The following is a 20126-nucleotide window of genomic DNA, read 5'->3' as shown; positions in this document are numbered from 1 at the left end:
CTTGCTTGTTATTTATAACTCGCATAGCTTTTTTTTTGTGGCATGCATACCTTGCGTATTGTACTTTTATAATTAATTTATAAAGCATTTCCCAACCACAGTGGGGAGTGCCCAACAGAAATGCACATGATGCTTTTTCTTTCTCGTCCCTGAGTGCTCACCAAATGTCACAGCCTATGGGGGTCAAGTTGGGCCCTTTGACTCCTAGAATGCCGGTTTCACCCAATCACAGCAGCTCTGACTGTGGGGTCAGTTGAGTCCTCTGGTAGCTGGCCTTCCACCTCTCTATCACGTTCCCCTAGCGAGAAACGACAACAGTAACCATGGTAGTGGCCTCCCTTACCTTGATTTGCCTATTTACAACAAGAGAAAGGTTGATCCTACGGAAGCGGAAAAGCAAAGCCCCGATGACTGCTCACTGACGTCAAAAACCTGCATAAAGGGAAACCTGAGACCTGGATATATGAAAAACAACAGTGTCAGACGTAATCTACCACCTTAATTGATTTGGAAGTAACAAGTGAATAGTCATTTTAGAAGCATGTCCAATGGAAGATTTCTGTCAGCATGAATCTGTGATGTCTACTCTCTCCACATTGTTTATTGTTTTGTCTGCTTTTTTTCCTTGCCAGCCACCTGTTTTTATTTTTTTTATTTTTAAGGATACTGACTCTCCTCAATTTTCAGCCATGGGGCCCCCCTCCCACAAATTGTTTTCTTTGAATTCTGACCGGCCAATGTGTTACCTGATCTGCGCTCCCCGTTCTGTGATGCTGGTAGCGGCGCATGGCGATCTGAGATGGACAAAGCTGCCCCCTCTTGTCTTAAAATAAACAAGTGCAGTCGTTTGGTGACGGAACACTGCCGATAGCCAATACAGCCCGGGTGAGAATCACTGGTGTCTGGATGTAACACAGACACCGAAAGGACCTCTTTGTTGCTTGCGGCCTCGCATACTTGTACAAACCCCCTTCTTCCACATCTTTGTGGCACATTTAGACATTTTAAGAGCGAGACCGTCCATGGTGCAGTTGTACGAACTACGAAGTCACAAATAAGTTGTGACTCGAGATACTCTCGTTTTCACCTCCCCTCCTCTCCCATTCCATTCCATACCAACCCTAAACCCCCTCCCCCTCCCACCACTCCTCCATGCCCATCCCCCTGTCCTCCTCACCATGTAGTGTGGAAGTCCTTGTTTCTTGCCCCCCCTCCTTCTAAGATGCCAGGGGGCAATCTTCCACATGAATGGACTCCTTCAACATGGACATGGTACAAGTCACCATATGGGAGGATTAATGAGTATATTATGCCTGGAGCACAATTCACCCGTCCTGAACCATCCCAAAGCAGAACAGCACCAGACCTGGGTTCAAGCCCTATTTGAAATCTTTCCAAAACTTGGAGCATTTGTTCTAGTCTGCCTGGAGCGCCAGATGGGTGGGATTTGCAGTAAGGGGATTATTTTATTGCTACATATTTTATTGCGTGTGTGCATCTGCCTGCTCTGTCATTGTGGATAGGGATGCGGAGGTGTAAAGCAGTGCCACCAAACCCCACAAGAGGTTGGGGTCCACTTTGCAAATGCCGGATGAGCAATCTGTTTCCTTGTGGACTTTCTATTAGGCGTCATGATCAAGTGCCATATACATTTTCTTTTACACACACTGCTCCTATTTGGCAAGCTTATGCTTCGTAGAAGTTGTGAGAGACATTCAAAGACAGACAACCTGAGAGGAAGTGAGGTGGGAAGAAGGAGACAGCGGAGACATTCTAGTACCCCTCCCTTTTTTTAGTTTTCTCTCGTCAGGATTTGAGTGACAGGTCAGCTTTCTGCAGGGAGACGCAGTGCTCACAAACACACTGTTGCGAGCCACTGAGCAGCTGATCAGTCTGACGTGGGCTTATCACAGCACAGTTACATCGAGGAAATGGAAAAAAGTGTGATGCTCAATAATTGAGGTATTTATAGAGGTGTCTCCGACGATTTCCCAGGTACATTGGTTTAAATGTCTTCTATAGCAAGGGCTTACAGTATACATTAGTTACACGTACCATGGGGATTCTGTATGCATGTAAGGTATTTGAGGCAGAGCTTAAGCTAAACACAGGTGAGACCATAATATTTATGAAGCTCACCGGAAGAAGTTCACCCCCAACCTAACCCTTAAATCTAAAGTAAACTGACGACTGCAATCCCCCATATCACATATTGCTGTACATATACCACCTAGTGTATGATACATGCAGTATGAACCTAACCACTATCTTTCTTTTTTCCTCATGCAGGCCTTTTTGCACAGAATCCGACAAACTGCCGAAGAGCAACAGTGTCTGTCGCCTGATAATGTCAAGGTAAATATGGCCGCCTATTAAAAACTATCCTAATGATGCTTTGACAAAAATGACTATGCATAAATATTTTTACAAAATGTGGTGAGGCCCTATGGGTCCCCGTCCAAATAAGTGCACTATATAGGGAATAGGATGACATTTCAGACGCACCCTCTCTCTGCTACCACAGATCCTGTTCTCCAACATTGAGTCAATCCTGGACGTTCACAGAGAGGTGCTGTCTGCAGTGGAGGCCAGCCTGCACCCGGAGCCACAGCCAGGGCATGCCCTTGGACACGTCTTCCTCCAGTTTGTGAGTGACACACACTTCCATGCACACACACGCTTACAGTGCACATATATATGGACACAGAGACCGGCTTGAGCATAAACGCACAGCTACGCTCTGACGCAACTTCTCACACCCTATCCACTGTTCCAATGAACTGCAGTTAGGATAAAAGATCAAAACTGATGTGAAAGGGGCCTTCGACAACTTTCATATAATAATATACACACAATCCACTCCCTCTCTTCCTCCCTCGCTAATTCCCCCATCCCGCTCCCCCCTCCCCTCGAAAAAGCCTGCATCCTGTCAGCCAGAAAGACCCCTCTATCCGTTCCTCGCCAACCCCATGCAAGGCCCCTGTCACTTGCATCCCCTTCAGCAGATTGCTTTCCTCCGTCCCTCAGTTCCCGACCACCCCCCCTCCCCCCTTTTGAACTCGTTTGGCCCTTGGGAACAACAAAGAGCTGCCTGTGTCGGGGGAAGAGATGGTGTGTCAGTTATCAATGGGACAATGGCGGAACTAGTTGCTCTTGCGCACACACAGACACACACACACACACATGTACACACATGGACACACACACATACACACAGAGACACGCATCCACACACATACACACTTAGGGGACTTTGTAGAATGAGGTATTAGCTTGAGGATTGTCAGTTGACAGAAAGCATATTGTAAATGGTGTTTGTTCAAACAGAAAGCTCCTGTAGTCAAACTGAAACTATCAATATTCTATTAATTGAAAGGATGTTGAGAGTAGAGGTGGTAACCAAGCTTTGTTTTCTAATTGGACTACTATACTGTAGAATACTCCAATCAAGAGCTCTCAGAATAAGTTGTGTGTGTGTGGAGGGGGGAGAATCTTCACATGGCCACTGGCATTGTAGCTCCGTATTCATTACAGGGCTCTCTGTCTGTGACCTCTCTCTCCTTCAACACTGACACCTCTCGCCCAATCAATTGCCCCCGTTTGGTGCCCTCCGCCTCCTGCCCTTGACCTCAGTGACAGCAGACACCCCTGCTGAGATCTGATTAACCCCCAGCATTGTTCTGCTGTCAATCAAAGCCAGAGAAATACATCCTGATTCTCTTCTTATCTCTCTCAAGCTCTGTCTATTCCAATGTTGCTTAGATCACACTATAACCCAGCATTGTTGAGCGGGCCATTCACTGTCAATCACAATCACAGCATACAGATTCTCCTCTCTCTAAAGATCTGTCTTAATTCAATGTTGCTCATAGGCCACAGTATAAACCAGCACAATGGCTTGATTCCAATTCAAAAGCATACTCCCAGTGCCTGATAAAGCTTACATTCATCAAAGGGAGAGAGGAAGTGAGGGTGGAAAATTGGATTGGAATCCAGCCTATAGTAGCCAGTGGGCCTCAAATATCACCCGCCACCATGTTGACTTTTAAGGCGTGCATGTTGTTGAATCATTGGGGGGTTTTCAACGACCGGCAGACTAAACCAACCCTGGGTAGAACCTTTGGCTGACGTTTGAACCATGTTGGCGTGAGGAGGAGGATTACACAAACCTACCCCAAAAAACTACTAGAGAATGTTAATTCGGAAGGATACAGATGTCAATATTTGCTCTATTTCTGGGCTGTCCCCTAACCAAGGCCTCTTTCTCCCAAACTAACAGTCATCATATTATGGCCCTTCTTAAATAGACTCATTATGCTTTGACACTCCTATTTGCCCTGTGTTTGTTATTGCTCCTCTTATCCTGCTGAAATTCCACTGATGGAAAAGGAAGAAAACCAAGTGTTTATCAAAGACACAAACACACTCTTTGAGCTATTCTGAGCACAAGTGAAGCCCTTCAAATCAGGCCCAGTTTCTTCAAGGCTGACCCGGCTTTGGAATTGTACAGGTCACATTCAGGAACTTAAAGAAATGCCCATAAGGTAAGCTTATAGATAGATTAATGTTCACTTTTAGAAGTCCTTAAAGGTCCAATGCTGCTGTATTTATCTCAATATCAAATCATTTCTGGGTAAAAATTAAGTACCTTGCGGTGATTTTTTTGTTGTTGTTGACCAGTGTAATTTAAAACAGAAACAAAAAATAGCAAGAAGTTTGCTCGGACTGTCTGAGCGGGGAGGGGAAAACTGAAAACTAGCTGTTATTGGCAGAGAGGTATGGAACTCTTTCGTATTGGTCTATTAACCCATTTACCGCCTGGTGATATCACCAGGCAGGCCAAAACTTAATTCCACCAAAACAGGCTGAAAAACAGTCTTTTCAAAAGGCTCTTACACTAAAATGCATAATCATCATTTTAACATTATTATCCCAACCTCATGGTGTGGAATGACTATATATATATATATTTATTAACCTTTATTTAACTAGGCAAGTTAGTTAAGAACAAATTCTTATTTACAATGATGGCCTACCCCGGCCAAACCCTCCCCTAACCCGGACAACGCTGGGCCAATTGTGCGCCGCCCTATAGGACTGTGTTACAGCCCAAATCTGTGTTACAGCCCGGTTGTGTTACAGCCCAAATCAAATTTTATTGGTCACATACACATGGTTAGCAGATGTTATTGCGAGTGTAGCGAAATGCTTCTGCTTCTAGATCTGACAGTGCAGCAGTATCTAACAGGTAATATCTAACAATTCCACAACCAAACCTAATATCTAACAAAACCTAATACACATAATCTTGTAAAGGAATGGGATGAGAATATATAAGTATAAAATATATGGATGAGCAGTGACAGAGCGGCTAAGATGCAATAGATAGTAAAGAATAGATAGTGAATGATACAGTATACGTTATACACATATGAGATGAGTAAAGCAAGATATGTAAACATTCTTAAAGTGACATTATTAAAGTGACCATTTATTATAGTGGCCAATGATATGAAGTTTGTAGGTAGGCAGCCACCTCTCTATGCTAGTGGTGGCTGGAAAACAATCTGATGGCCTTGAGATAGAAGCTGTTTTTCCATCTCTCTGTCCCAGCTTTGATGCACCTGTACTGACCTCGCTTTCTCTATGGAAGCGGGGTGAACAGGTAGTGGCTCAGGTGGTTGTTGTCCATTATGATATTTTTAGCCTTCCTGTGACATCGGGTGCTGTAGGTGCAGACCGCACCTCCCTCTGGAGAGCCTTGCGGTTGTGGGCGGTGCAGTTGCCGTTCCAGGCTGTGATACAGCCCAACAGAATGCTCTCCATTGTGCACCTGTAAAAGTTAGTGAGGGTTTTGGGTGACAAGCCAAATTTCTTCAGCCTCCTGAGGTTGTTGCGCCTTCTTCACCACACGGTCTGTGTGGATGGACCATTTCAGTTTGTTGGTGATATGAACACAGAAGAACTTAAAACTTTCCACCTTCTCCACTGCTGTCCTGTCGATGAGGATAGGGGGCGGTGCTCCTTCTGCTGTTTCCTGAAGTCCACGATCATCTCTTTTGTTTTGCTGACATTGAGTGAGAGGTTATTTTCCTGACACCACACTCCGAGGGCCCTCACCTCCTCCTCCCTATAGGCTGTCTCGTCGTTGTTGTTAATCAAGCCTACCACTGTTGTGTCATCTGCAAACTTGATGATTGAGTTGGAGGTGTGCATGGCCACGCAGTCGTGGGTGAACAGGGAGTACAGGAGGGGGCTGAGAACGCACACTTGTGGGGCCCCAGTGTTGAGGATCAGCGGAGTGGAGATGTTTCCTACCTTCACCTGGGGGCGGCCTGTCAGGAAGTCCAGGACCCAATTGCACAGGGGAGGTTCGAGACCTAGGCCCTCCAGCTTGATGATGAGTTTGGAGGTGTAGTCAATGAACGGGCATTCTTACATAGGTATTCCTCTTGTCCAGCTGGGATAGGGCAGTGTGATCGCAATTGCATCGTCTGTGGACCTATGGGCAGGGTAAGAAAATTGAAGTGCGTCTAGGGTGACAGGTAGGGTGGAGGTGATATGATCCTTGACTATTCTCTCAAAGCAATTCATGATGACAGAAGTGAGTGCTACGGGGCAATAGTAATTTAGTTTAGTTACCTTAGCTTTCTTGGGAACAGGAACTACGGACCCCTGGGATTGAACCAGGGTCTGTAGTGATGCCTCTTGCACTGAGATGCAGTGCCTTAGACCGCTGCGCCACTCGGGAGCCCATATATACAGTGCCTTCGGAAAGTACTCAGACCCCTTGACTTTTCCCACATTTTGTTACGTTACAGCCTTATTCTAAAAGGGATTATATGAAACATTTTAAACTCTTCCTAGAGCTGGCCGCCCGGCCAAACTGAGCAATCGTGGGAGAAGGGTCTTGGTCAGGGAGGTGACCAAGAACCCGATGGTCACTCTGACAGAGCTCTAGAGTTCCTCTGTGGAGATGGGAGAACCTTCCAGGACAATCATCTCTGCAGTACTCTACCAATCAGGCCTTTATGGTAGATTGGCCAGATGGAAGCCACTCCTCAGTAAAATGAACATGGCAAACTCCAAATGGGCTGTCAAAAGTTAACTAACGACTCTCAGACCATGAGAAAAAAGATTCTCTGGTCTGATGAAACCAAGATTGAACTCCTTGGACTGAATGCCAAGCGTCACGTCTGGAGGAAACCTGGCACCATCCATACGGTGAGGCATGGTGGTGGCAGCATCATGCTATGGGGATGTTTTTCAGCGGCAGGGACTGGGAGACTAGTCAGGATCGAGGCAAAGATGAATGGAGCAAAGTACAGAGATCCTTGATGAAAACCTGCTACATAGCGCTCAGGACCTCAGACTGGGGCGAATGTTCACCTTCCAACAGGACAATGACCATAAGCACAGAGCAAAGACAACTCGAGTGGCTTCGGGACAAGTCTTTGAGTGACCCAGCCAGAGCCCGGACTTGAACCCAATCGAACATCTCTGGATAGACCTGAAAATAGCTGTGCAGCGACGCTCTCCCATCCAACCTGACAGAGCTTGAGAAGAATGGGAGAAACTCCCCAAATACAGGTGTGCCAAGCTTGTAGCGTCATTCCCAATAAGACTATGCTGTAATCACTTCCAAAGGTGCTTCAACAAAGTACTGAGTAAAGGGTCTGAAAACTTGTTATTCATATTTCATATTTAAATAGTTTATAGATTGAGATTTAATCCGTTTTAGAATAAGGCTATAATGTAACAAAATGTGTAAAAAGTCAAAGGGTCTGAATACTTTCCGAATGCACTGGGCCTTTAGGAAGTTCTGTTCTAAGCCTAGTAGTAGTCTAAGAGGGTCATAGACGTTTCATGGTCTTTACTTGCTTGTGATGTTCCATGGAAACTCAGTCAAGAAATGTTGCTTGTTATGATGAGGTGGCCATGATCTTAGAAGTTTGGTATTTTAAGCATTGCATCAGAAAAGTTGAATGCAAGTGACCAGGAAGACATGCACGCACACTCACTCACTCTCTCTCTCACACACACCAGGTTTCTGTTTTTTTGGCCTATATTTCTTTTGAGAAAAGCCAATAAATTAAATTGGCACCGGCCAAATGTCCAGGATTAAGAAAACAGATCCCATTGCGAAATAATGCTTTTTAGTCTATTCATTGATGGAAAAGGCAGTCGATGTAAATACATTTGTAAAACGGCATCATCTCAAACAGGCTTCATAGGCCGGTCACACAAGTGGGCTATCCAAAATATACTTACTTGTTTGAAACCTGAACGTTTTAATAGATATTATGAGGCATGTCTTGCCTTGCTTTAAAGTAACATATTAGATCTCCTCTTTCAAAATTCGTAATGGAAATGTATTTTCATCTCACTTCCTTTTGACATCAGTGTTTTCCCGCTTAATTGCATTATAGAACGAACATTTGTGCCTAGCCTAATGCCTTGTGCGCATGGCTGCGTGTATAATGTGAAGGATAAAAAAGGCTTTTTTTTAAACGAAGCGTTCTGATCTCTGTTACATCAGACTTTTAAATGTAGCCTAGGCCTACTAGTTGTATGAATGTGGGATCTACCTTCCCACAACTGTCCCAGAGTCTGTTTGGAATAGGCTATTTTTTTTCTCAACAAACTAACCAATAGAATAGGTCAACTTTTCTACTATGGAGTATAGTAGATTGACATAGGCTAGTGATTTTGCTGTTCGTTAGGCTACTCGTCTTATTAGCGTTGAGTTTTTGGTGTTTCACACCATATACTGGGCTAGCTGTTGCTCCCGGTGATGCTTCGGACTTTGTTGCCCTGCCAGCCAGCGGCTTTGTGTGTATGTCTGTGTGTGACAGCGGAGCCCTGGGCTACGCTATCCCTCTGTTGCTTCGCCGTTTACAGCCGCCAAACACGGTGACACACTTTGAATCTACCCTCGTCATGGGAACCGGAGAGAGGCTGAACGTACTGTAATGTTAACATTACATACAAGCCAGATTAGTTATCTCTTCTTGCTGCGTTGCCATGTGGACCTGACACATGCATGAGAGGAGGTGGAGGATGGAAGGCTAGACTAGTCTGTAGCAGCATGGCCTCTTGAGGTTGACTTTGATATACTGTTTCCAAAGAGCTGTGAGAGTCGACATTTAGAAAGGAGAGAGAGGGAGCAAGAGGGAGACACCGAGACCAATGGAGCACCTGGTAGAGATTGTTACCCTGTGAATCTTTTATGGTGCCTGGCCCCATCAGTTTTACAGTGACCTCATGTATTTAACATTGGATGTCTGATGGAAATGTTACGCAGCATTCTTACCTCATGCTCAATATTGGAATATTCAAAAACAAACTTAACAGCATCAACGGAGTGACTGAGTGCCTCTATATTGACCTGCCTTTTAAGTCGCTACCTAAAATGCACACATCCAGCTTTTCAGAGCGAGCGAGTGTAGCGTTTCTCTGAAGGTTGTGAGGATATGCTAGCCTCGCAGGCACGAGCTAAGATTTCACTTCCTGTGCTGTTTCGGGTGACCGCAGCACAGTTTTGGTTACAGTACCAAACAGAGCAGAGTGAGGAGGCCCAACACTGAAGCTGATTTCACTTCCTAATGACTTGAAGGCCTATATATCGGGTTTTGGGCTGAAGCCTACATTTAAATTCTGAGGGAGAGATTCCTTAGGCCTATATGTTGTCCCTAGTGGTAGATAAATAATGCATTGAACCTATGTGCATAGCTATCATATTACTAAGTGATCATGAGGAAAGCCTTCAGTGGCCAAACCTATAGGACAGTACAGTATATCCACTAGCTATAACTATGTCAGTGTGAATAGAGGAAGTTCAGAGTGCTTTCTCAGTGCAGTGTTTACCTAAATAAGGAAAGCACATCTCATCAGAATTGTTATCTTAATTGTTTGGAATGATGTGTATAGGAGTTATTCTTCAATTCAACTGATGTTGCGACATCACTAGAGATCTGTGTTTGACTAAAAGTTGTTGAAAACAATTCTGTTCCAGAATATTCAATGCCAAGTTTTTCTATTCGGATCAGATCAGATCCTAACTGGCTTGTGTTTCTTCCATCTTTCAGAAGGGGCAGTTCTCGGTGTATGGGGAGTACTGCAGTAACCACGAGAAAGCCCTGCGGCTGCTGATGGAGCTCAACAAGATCCCTGAAATCAGGACATTCCTCCTGGTGAGGATCCCCCTGCTGACACCAACTGTCACTGTCTTTTTACATATCTCGTTCTCTGAAGAAAAATAATCTTCTCTTCCTCTATCTATTCTTCCTCCCATTCTATTCCTCTTCCACCATGTTCTCTTCCTTTACCACCTCTTCTTGTCCACCTCTTCCTCCCACTTTCTCCCTGATCCTCTTCCCCTGTGTCATCTTTTTCCTCCTCTTCCATTTTCCACCTCTGTCCCAATCACCATCCTTCTCTCTATCCTCTTCATAATGTCACATCTTCTTCTGTTTACATGTTTATGTTTGTTATAAAAAGAACAGGTATTAGAAAAAGGTCGCTTGGTTACTCTGGCAAACTCACGATGTAACCACAGAGTGTGTCAGGGTCGTTTTGTCACCAGAAGTCCAGCTGTTTCCTTGTTTTGACAACCCTTCTTGCCCCTCAACAATGAACACAGGAACTGCCTTTGACTGCGCTTCCAGAGATGATGTCATGGTCGGTGTGCGCTGTCCAGCTGCGGTCCATTGGCACGGCTGGCTGGAAGATCTGAGCCTTGTTGACACCGATGTGTTTCCTCCGTCTCATTATTGACTGACCTGAACTTGTTCTAGTTGTGTTCTGTACATTCTATCCCAGGCTGCTAGTGGAACATCACATGGGGGTAAATCCTAACTTTCACAAGTCAAATTTCTGTCTTGAACTTAGTCATGTGTTGACGTCAATGGGAGACTGAGATATACATTTTTCGTAAGTGGATGTTAGGATTTGCCCCATACATTTCAACTTTTAGTGGAATAACCCTTTAAGCTACAAGTCTGAACTCCACAGGTTGAAGCTGTAGGCTGGTTTCAACCCAAAATGCATGGTAGTCCACAGTGCTTTTTGTGGATGATGTGGAGTGAGGGAGCTGTGGATGTGGTGTAGTCAGTCGATGAACTCTGGCGTAGAGACAACGCCTTCTGTAATTGAAGGGAGCCTGGAGGCTTAATGAATAATCACATTTGGATGTAAGCTTTGCATTAATTAGTCACGATTTATAAATGCAAATCGTTATTAGTATTATAATGTTATTTGAGGGTGGTGCGGCATGAAGAGCCATTGGTGCATCTGTTGTTTCCTCTCTTGAATTCCATTCCATTTCCATGTTTTTGCGGTATGTGAGCTGATATTTCCATGTTAATTGACAAGCACTGAATATGTACGCCGTCTCTACACGGACATCAAAACAAAGCTGTACAGCTGAGTGGAGTAAAAGTGAAAGTATGCTGAAAGGAGGTTAAAGAGGAGCTCTCGGAGGGAGTTTGGCTGCAGGCACGCTGATGGAAATAAGGTTCAGATTAGAAGACTGCAGAGACAGAGAGCGAGAGAGGAGATGGGGATTGCGTCAGGATTGCCAAGCCGGCTGGAATCTGTGGAATCACACAATTCTGCAGTCAGTTTTTGCGCTCCTCTCCTCCCCCCATCCCCAAGCGTAAGCTTCAACCAAAAACTGCATGAGCACGACACTGCTGTTTCTTCTCAGAGTGCCTTATGAAGTTGAAAGTGGTGGAATGTGATTTTCAAATGAAATATGTGCACTATACCGACCAATGATGTGCTTTCTGCTTTCTACACCAAAGTATTTCTATGCGGCGTATATCTAGTTTGGCCTTTGATCTTGTGGTGAATGCTGCTCATGCTCGCCCTCTGGGACTTTGCATTTGACAGACCTGGTTACTGAAAAATAAAGCACAGAGAAGAGAACCCACCAGCGTTGTCTCTCACTCTCTCTCACTCTCATCTGAAGAATCCTCAGTAGGGTTTCACCACCAAACTGATTTCTTGGGTACATTTTTCAAAGCATGACTTTAGTTCCAGTTTGCCACCCGATCCCCACGGACGCTGCTAATGCAACTGTGAAGACATGCTGTGGTGTCTTGGATTTAGCTTCTTGCCCTCAACCACTTCACATTCTAATTTTAGTGGAGTTACCAATTTACATTTCTAGAAGAATCACAAAGAAGATGGAGGATGTGTCATAGGCCATAGATGTCCCTGTTTGATAAATGACAGTTTTGTTAACATCTGTGTCTTGTTTGTGTTCCAGCACTGTATGCTGCTGGGAGGGAAGAAGAGCACAGACATTCCCCTGGAGGGGTACCTGCTATCGCCCATTCAGAGGATCTGCAAGTACCCCCTTCTACTGAAGGTAAGGCCCTTGGAGCCAAGGAGAATGACACACACGCACACACGAACATAAACACACACATTCCAACCATGTCCGAGCCACTCCTATCACGTATGATCTTTTACTCTCCACCCCACGTCCAATTTCTCCCTTTTTTCCAACTTCTCCACAAAATTCGATCCGCACCCTCCGTCCCACCGCTTCCTCCTCACTGTCCTATGTCCGACCTCCACGCTCCCCCCTCCATTCTAACATTCCCCCAGGACTCTGTTCATCCATCATCCCACAATCTTAACTGACCTCTCCACTTCTAAATGCAACTCCATCCACCATTGACACTTTGCAGAATACTGTTGAGATGATACCTAATAATGGTGCATGGTGCTTATCACCCAACGCACCAGGGCTGTTCTCTGAAACATTATCAATGGCTGTTTATCTACTGTAGTTCTACTGAAGACGTCTTGACTTTGGCTTTAACCCGTTAATGACCAAGTGACCACTCTGCTCGCCTCTCCCCCCCACTAGGAGCTGCTGAAGCGGACGCCCAAGAAGCACGCGGACTACCCTGCGGTGGAGGAGGCCCTGCAGGCCATGAAGGCAGTGTGCTCCAACATCAACGAGACCAAGAGGCAGATGGAGAAACTGGAGGCCCTGGAGCAGCTGCAGTCGCACATCGAGGGCTGGGAGGTGAGGGATTCTATTATATTCTATTCTACTCTAGACCATGTCTAGGATGCACCCTATAGGTCACCATTGAGGGGGGGAGAGGGGGGAGAGAGACGGGGGGAGGAGGGGAAAAGTACTAAAAGGTGAAAAGCGGGGGAGAGACGTGTGCGTTAAAGATGAGAGGCGAGACAGAAGGGTAGGGGGTCAGAGAGAGGAGGGAGGGAAGGGAAGGGGTGCTAGGAAGATGAGAGAAGTGTGCGATGGAGGGGGGTGGGAGGTGAGAAGAAAGATTAAGAGAGAAGAAGTAAGAGAGAGAGAGGATAGTTAGAATAAGGGAGAGGGAGCAGAACAGTTATCCTTTATATAGAAATGGTTTGAATGACAGGAAAGAGATGGAAAAGGGAAGCTCAGTTTTTAGATTTGTCAATGGTTTTCACACACACACACACACACACACACACACACACACACACACACTCTGTCCTCCTCATTGACTCAGTCACGGCTGTGGTGAAAAAGCTTAGGCCAGTTTTCGAGAGTCCACCAAATACTGAGCACCACTTCATTTTCTGTGACAGTAAAACACTCCTCCAGCTTCCTCCAGATTACCAGTGTCCACAGGGCACAGACAGGGCTTGGGAGCGGAGCGGAGTGCCCAGTGCGTTTTTCACGCCTCCCTCACCCTCCACAACAGAGCCCTTGTCCCCTGACTCTCCTTGGGCCCCCTGAGCCCCGGCGAGGACAATCTGCCCGCTCAGGAGCTATGGGAAGGCCAAAGGGCACCCTGCCCAATCGGCAGAGCCCGATGAGGCAGGGCCTAGTCTCACAGGAAAAAGAGAGAGGGCCTCACAATGGCATCCTACACACACACACACACACACACACACACACACACACACACACACACACACACACACACACACTCAAAGCCTGCCAAGATTTGCCTCGCTCTGATGAAATATGCCACTGTTTCACCCCCGCGATTGTCCTCTGTCAAAAATGTGACAAAACAAGAGGCTGTTGTGTGTTTAACAAGGATAAACGATGTGGGGGAAAAATTACACTATGTCGTCGCAGTTCCTTCCAGAGATCAATCAGACTTGTCTTGATACAGGATTGTTATTGGCATTTTTGTTAAATAACTCTCATTTGATTCTAGGCACTGATGTGGGGGCAGTTGGACATCTGTTTTTGGGATTGGTTCTCTGATTCACTTTGCGTTGACCCCTAGAGGTCAAAACATGTCTGAGAGTGAATGAGTATTGGGACATAGAGCCTCTGTCTACTCACTCTGTATCACAGTCCATCCTCATGAAAGGCAATACCCCTCTCCCTACCTACTTCCCTCTCTTTAGCCCATTATTACTACTCTCTCCACTCATCCACTCTCCAGTGTAATCACCTCTCCACTCTCCAGTGTAATCACCTCTCCACTCCTAATGGGGAGGTAGTAGTGCAGAATCAGGGCCCAGATGCATTAGCATTGCTCTGATAGACAGACAGCCCTCCTGCTTCCACCATCCCTCCCTCTGTCATCCTCTATCCATTCCTCCATCCCGCCTTCCTGCACAGTTAAACATGGAATTTGATTGATCGGGTGAAATGTAAAACCGTCTGCTAGGCCGGTTGGAATGCACCTGACCTACAAGAGTGCGGATAATCCTGTTTTTGGGGGGGGGAGCTATGCGTGACTGTCAGAGATGTAGTGGCCAGAGGAATCAATTATGGATGGTGGTGGGGGTCTGGTTTTGGGCGGCTACAGTGGTTTGCTCTCAATGACATCAAAGAGAGAGTTACATTTGGTAAAGTCCAACCATAAAAGAGTGGTTGGTGTCTCTGTACCAAAAATGGAGGTGGGGCAGGAGATCCAGAGTCCACACATGGGCACGCTTAGTTCCGGTTGATTTAGATTGGTGCGTTCCATTGAACAATGATGTTTTGTTATGGCTACGTGTATGGCATGAATGTATCCATGCACATGCACTCTATATTACCAATCATTACTTTACGAGGCAGCCCTAAATGTGTGGTTAATTGCATTGGTGTAGGTTTGATTGAATTTCTGTCTGAAATGGCACCCTATTCCCTATATAGTGCACTACCTTTTGATCAGAGGCCAAAGGGGAGGTCCCATATGGCTCTGGTCTAAAGTAGTGCACTATATATGTAATGGTGCCATTTCTGAAACACCCCCATACATAATTAACGTCACAGCTAGAATCCCATAGGTCAACCTTAAGGAATCCCTTTAGGTTTCTTGTTTACAATGAGCTAATGTAAAACCCTGAAAATACTGCTTTAAAATGACTTCATCTAATGACTAAATAGTGACTCATTGACTAAGTCGTGGCCTAGTATTGTTAAAAGGTTTTATTTGGCTCTCGTACAGTGCGGTGTGAGTTGACGTTCCATGCATACTTGATGACGTCAACCAGCAATATGTACCCCCCCCCCCCCCCCCCCGACTAGGCTAAAATGGAAAACCGAATGAATTATGAAACTAGTTGAATCTTTCAATTAAGAACTTGCGTCAGATTGTATATATAAAAGGGACAGTGTTTGTGTGCATGCACATACATGCGACTACATACATTTTGTTTAAGAATCTGTGGTTTTCATCCCATGGCTGCAGAGTAGAAGAGGCCGCGGAGTGCACGGTTAACTCACGTTTTACTATCGGGATTTGAACACTTCACATGAAGTACCCTGCCACTAAACTGTCATAGCAGCGGCTTTCCACCGGTCATAACACGAGTCTCAACACTGCCGTGACATTACATATCAGGGAAACGTTGGGAAATAACTGGAATACTTCACATGTTACGTCTCAGCTCACCGTACGAGTGGTATGTGGCTTGCAGGGGTAAAATAAGCAGGCTTTGTCTAAGTCTGACCAGATGTCCCGTTGGGACCCAGAGCTGGCACTATTTAAACACAATCTTGTTTCCTCCCTATTTAGACTAGTTTCCTCCAGTTCAGTTCGGGGGCCAGTTGGAAACTTGTCTAACCACTGTGGGATGAGGAACAGTGCACAGCTGACTTTTGTCTTGTGTTAAGGGTCATTGGCAAAGTTCAGGGAAGGACTGTTGTATACACTATTGTTCTGTTGTATAACAGTAGGAGTGAGGGTGTCGTCTGTTGTTCATTCCATCCTATTAGCACAATGAAACTATTATTTTAGTGTAAACCGAATCCAATGTCATCTGATGTGTGAATTCTCACAGCTGAATTTTGTTGTTCGACTGGGGCTGTGCACTCTGAAGGTAAACACATGCTGTGTAAAAGAGAATCATTGTTATAGACACACGCGCACACACAAAGAACCCCCCCACACACACACACACACACACGTCAAGTTGAGAGATGACAATAGGCACCAGCGGTTAATTGCCGTCCTCTCTTGACTGTCCCCAGGGCACCAATCTGACTGACATCTGCACCGAGCTGCTGCTCCACGGTAACCTGCTCAAGATCTCAGCCGGCAACATCCAGGAGAGAGTCTTCTTCCTGTTTGACAACCTCTTGGTCTACTGCAAGAGGAAGTCCAGGTGAGAACGAGAGAGGGAGGAGATGTAGGGGATGGGGGAGGGAGAGCGGGTGAGGGGGAGGTTGTGATGGGGTGACTGAGATGAGCGAGATGGTGGAGAGGTAAGTGCCTCATGAAAGTGGCAGGAATGAGCACAACGTGTGTTCATTCAGTGGCAGAAAGAAGCCAGACATGGAAAAACTGAGTGAATCCCCAAATCCTGTTTGTGTAGTGTGTACCAAACAAAACAAAGTCCACCTAACATTGTGTGCTTCAGGACTGTGAAGTTGTTTTTAAAATGTATTTATATATGTTTTTGCAACTTTTTTTTTCTGTGCAGAAAAAAAACACTTTCACAATTTTATGTTCAATTTCCTAGGGTTTCTGGGAAGAAGTCCATCAAGAGGACCAAGTCCATCAACGGTCCCCTGTACCTGTTCCGAGGAAGAATCAACACCGAGGTGATGGAGGTGGAAAACGTCGAGGACGGAACAGGTTTGTGCCAGTCCCACCAGTCTTCATATACTGTACAGTGCTGTGACAAAGTATTTGTCCCCTTTCTGTCGTCTAGGTCCTGAGGCAGCAAAGCATCCCCAAACCATCACACTACCACCACTATGCTTGACAGTTTTAAGGTTCTTACTGTTGAATGCAATGTTTGGTTTTCGCCAGGCATAATGGGACCCATGTCGTCTTTGTAAACTCAGGTTCTCTTTATCTAATATTACATTTTAGTTGAAGATCTGATAACATTCCGTATTAAAAATTTGCAAAAATAGAGAAAATCAGAAAGAGGGCAAAAACTTTTTCACTACACTGTAGGAACATCATCCCTCTATTCACCCCTCCATTTATTCATTCATTCAATCATCCCTTGCTCTAATCATTCATCCATGTTTAGGCATTTATCACATTTGTCCTCCATCAGTTGATCATTACATTTTCTTTCTATTTATTTGGGATTAACTCACTACAGGTCTGGCTGACGTAAAATCATAAACGAAAAACACAAATCTATTCTATCTATGCTACAGTGTTACTTAGGCTTCATACAAACCAATAGTATTACAAGATAATGAATTCACTGATGGAGTAGGTGATACACATCTGATGAGTGCTTACAGTTTGGGTGTAACTATGAAATCCTGCATAGGTTTCTCACACTTTGAATGACTAACGGTCGATAGGGAGGTTATTAAATGAATTTGACGAGTGCTTGCTCGCAGTGATAATGTCTTACATTGGTTCAGACAGGATGCACAACCTGCGTTTCTCACCTTTGAACTTCTGGGATAGCTGCTGCTGCAGGAACTGGAACTTACCAACTTACCACACTGTTCTGCTCATTTTGCTCTCGTGATTTATTGCACACTAGCCTGTTTTTGCAAGACCTAGGTTAAAGTAGTATTTGAAATGTTTTAAATATTTTAGCTTTGCTTGATTGAGTTTACCTGGCGCATTGAAACAATAAAATTGTCCCAAAACTGCCAACCCTACATATCTTCCATTCCAGGCAAGCTCAAGCAAACATTCAAAGTATTTGAAAGATTTCAAGTACTATTTGAACCCGGGTCTGATTTGTTTTCTCATGTAGCTCTTGCTTTAGGGCCTTAGGGGTAGAAATGCACTTCTTCCTCTCACATGCCTCCTTTCTGTGCCCCGGGGCTGTTGCCTATCGCCTGGTACGTTCAGAGGTAACCACAAAGAAAAATATGTTCTCTCTGTTTCTCAGAAAGACAATATAACCTAATAGTGAGACTGAGGTCATGTGCCATTTTTACACTGCCAGTTGTATGTGTCTAACTTGGATGTGTCTAAGGGTAATAATGTGTTGATTTGTAGCATTGTAGAAGCCCTGAAATATCTGTGCTTTTTATACCGTTCAGTTGACAATTTTAAAGCAGTGCTCAAACTACAAATCTCATTCAAACGGATTCCCTCAATATCCTTATTAGCTACCCTCCTGTAGGTTTTCGCTCCAACACCAGTTGTGACTAACCTGATTCAGTTTATCAACCAGATACTTATTATATCAGGTGTGCTAGATTAGGGCTGGAGTGAGAACCTACTGGACGGTAGCTCTCCAGGAACAGGGTTGGAGAGCCCTGATTTTAAAGTAATACGTTCAGAGTAATAAGGATATTGAGTGAATCCGTTTGAATGAGGTTTGTAGTTTGTGTCTTGTCGGGCCTGTGTTCTTCCACTGAAGAGTACAACCTTGAAATGCGCTGAGGGTAGGTTTCCCATTCACACGAAGAGCAATTCAAAGAGTGTTTTGGCGTGAACGCATTTATCACACTCATTTAGATGAACGCAACAACATTACCCTCCTCCCACGTCCACTATTGTTTGATACACGCACACCTCAACACCATTAGCCCTTTTTTATGCTCCCATCTTCTCCCCCCCCCCCCCCCCCTCGGTGCCAGGGGGTTTCACATCTATTTATATGACCTTTTAACATTACACTAATGTACTTCCATTACCCCCAGTCCATTCATTATGCATTACAGTCACCTAGAGCCAAAGAGTTGGTCAAATTGGAAGAGCTGAGAGGAGAGGGAGACAAGGAGAGGGAATGCGAGGGCGGAGGCGAGACGGACCTTTCTGTCGAGTCAGCGGAAAGATGTCTTTTACTAGTCAGTTATTGTTTGTTATTTTAATTAGCAGTACTTACAGTCTGATGGATATTTGAACTCTGAGCTATTTCAAGGACAAGTGAAGCTTGAGAGTGTTGTGGCTGGGCTGTATTACCCTCCCAGTTACTTCTGAGGTCAACACGAGTTCATGAACACTGCATGTTTTATCCCCAAGAAAAGCTAGTACAGTATTAATATCAATGTCCATCAACAGCATTGAGGTTAAATGTAATAAAGGTTATTTCTAGAAGAGGAGTCACATGTCGGGTGTGTACCATGGTCCGTTAATAGTTTTTTACCTCTTGTTTTAGCCGACTACCACAGCAACAACTACACGGTGACCAACGGCTGGAAGATCCACAACACGGCCAAGAACAAGTGGTTTGTCTGCATGGCCAAGAACTCGGAGGACAAGCAGAAGTGGCTCGACGCCATCTTGAGGGAACGAGAGCAGAGAGAGAGTGAGTTTAACAAAAAAGGGGCATGTCCTCGCTTTTGGAGTCCTGCTCCCCCCTCCCTTGAGAATGTGAGGCTATCATGTTTTCCGATTGTACTGTCTGACTTCATAGACTTATACAGTATCTCAAAAACGCTATGCTATGGTGAGCTAACACAATTAAGGTTCAGATAAATAAATGGTTAGCTTTGCAAGAGGTTACAAATGGAGTCCCTCTGAGATCATGCAGTATGCATGCAAATTAGTGCCTCACTAGGACGGTTGTGGTATGCTTATGGTATGTGGATTATAGTATGTCTCACTGCTCATTTTGTCTCTCTCTGGCTTTTGTTTCATAAATACATAAAGATTGTGGCATAAGGACCTAGAACCTCTTACCATGCAGTACGAGACCCATGTTTGCTAATCAACACTCCTGAGAGGAGAACACACTCTATACAACAGTTCATTCACAAACAAACTCAAGATGCGCTAAAAACAGAA

At 44.9% G+C, this 20126-nt stretch overlaps 1 protein-coding gene across 1 annotated transcript in view; it reads left to right on the top strand.

The window, feature by feature from the left end:
• Positions 1-2244: 2244 nt before the first annotated feature.
• Positions 2245-20126, top strand: part of LOC120058701 (phosphatidylinositol 3,4,5-trisphosphate-dependent Rac exchanger 1 protein-like) — an 85516-nt gene continuing 67634 nt past the window's right edge. The window contains exons 1-8 of the mRNA XM_039007446.1: positions 2245-2355; positions 2525-2647; positions 10089-10193; positions 12272-12373; positions 12881-13042; positions 16436-16569; positions 16927-17042; positions 19498-19647. Coding sequence (XP_038863374.1) covers positions 2245-2355; positions 2525-2647; positions 10089-10193; positions 12272-12373; positions 12881-13042; positions 16436-16569; positions 16927-17042; positions 19498-19647 — 1003 coding nt within the window. The remainder of the gene's footprint in view (positions 2356-2524; positions 2648-10088; positions 10194-12271; positions 12374-12880; positions 13043-16435; positions 16570-16926; positions 17043-19497; positions 19648-20126) is intronic.

The sequence above is a fragment of the Salvelinus namaycush genome, chromosome 14, assembly GCF_016432855.1.
Source record: "Salvelinus namaycush isolate Seneca chromosome 14, SaNama_1.0, whole genome shotgun sequence".
Classification (NCBI taxonomy): Eukaryota; Metazoa; Chordata; class Actinopteri; order Salmoniformes; family Salmonidae; genus Salvelinus; species Salvelinus namaycush.
This window is presented reverse-complemented; position numbering and strand designations above follow the sequence as displayed.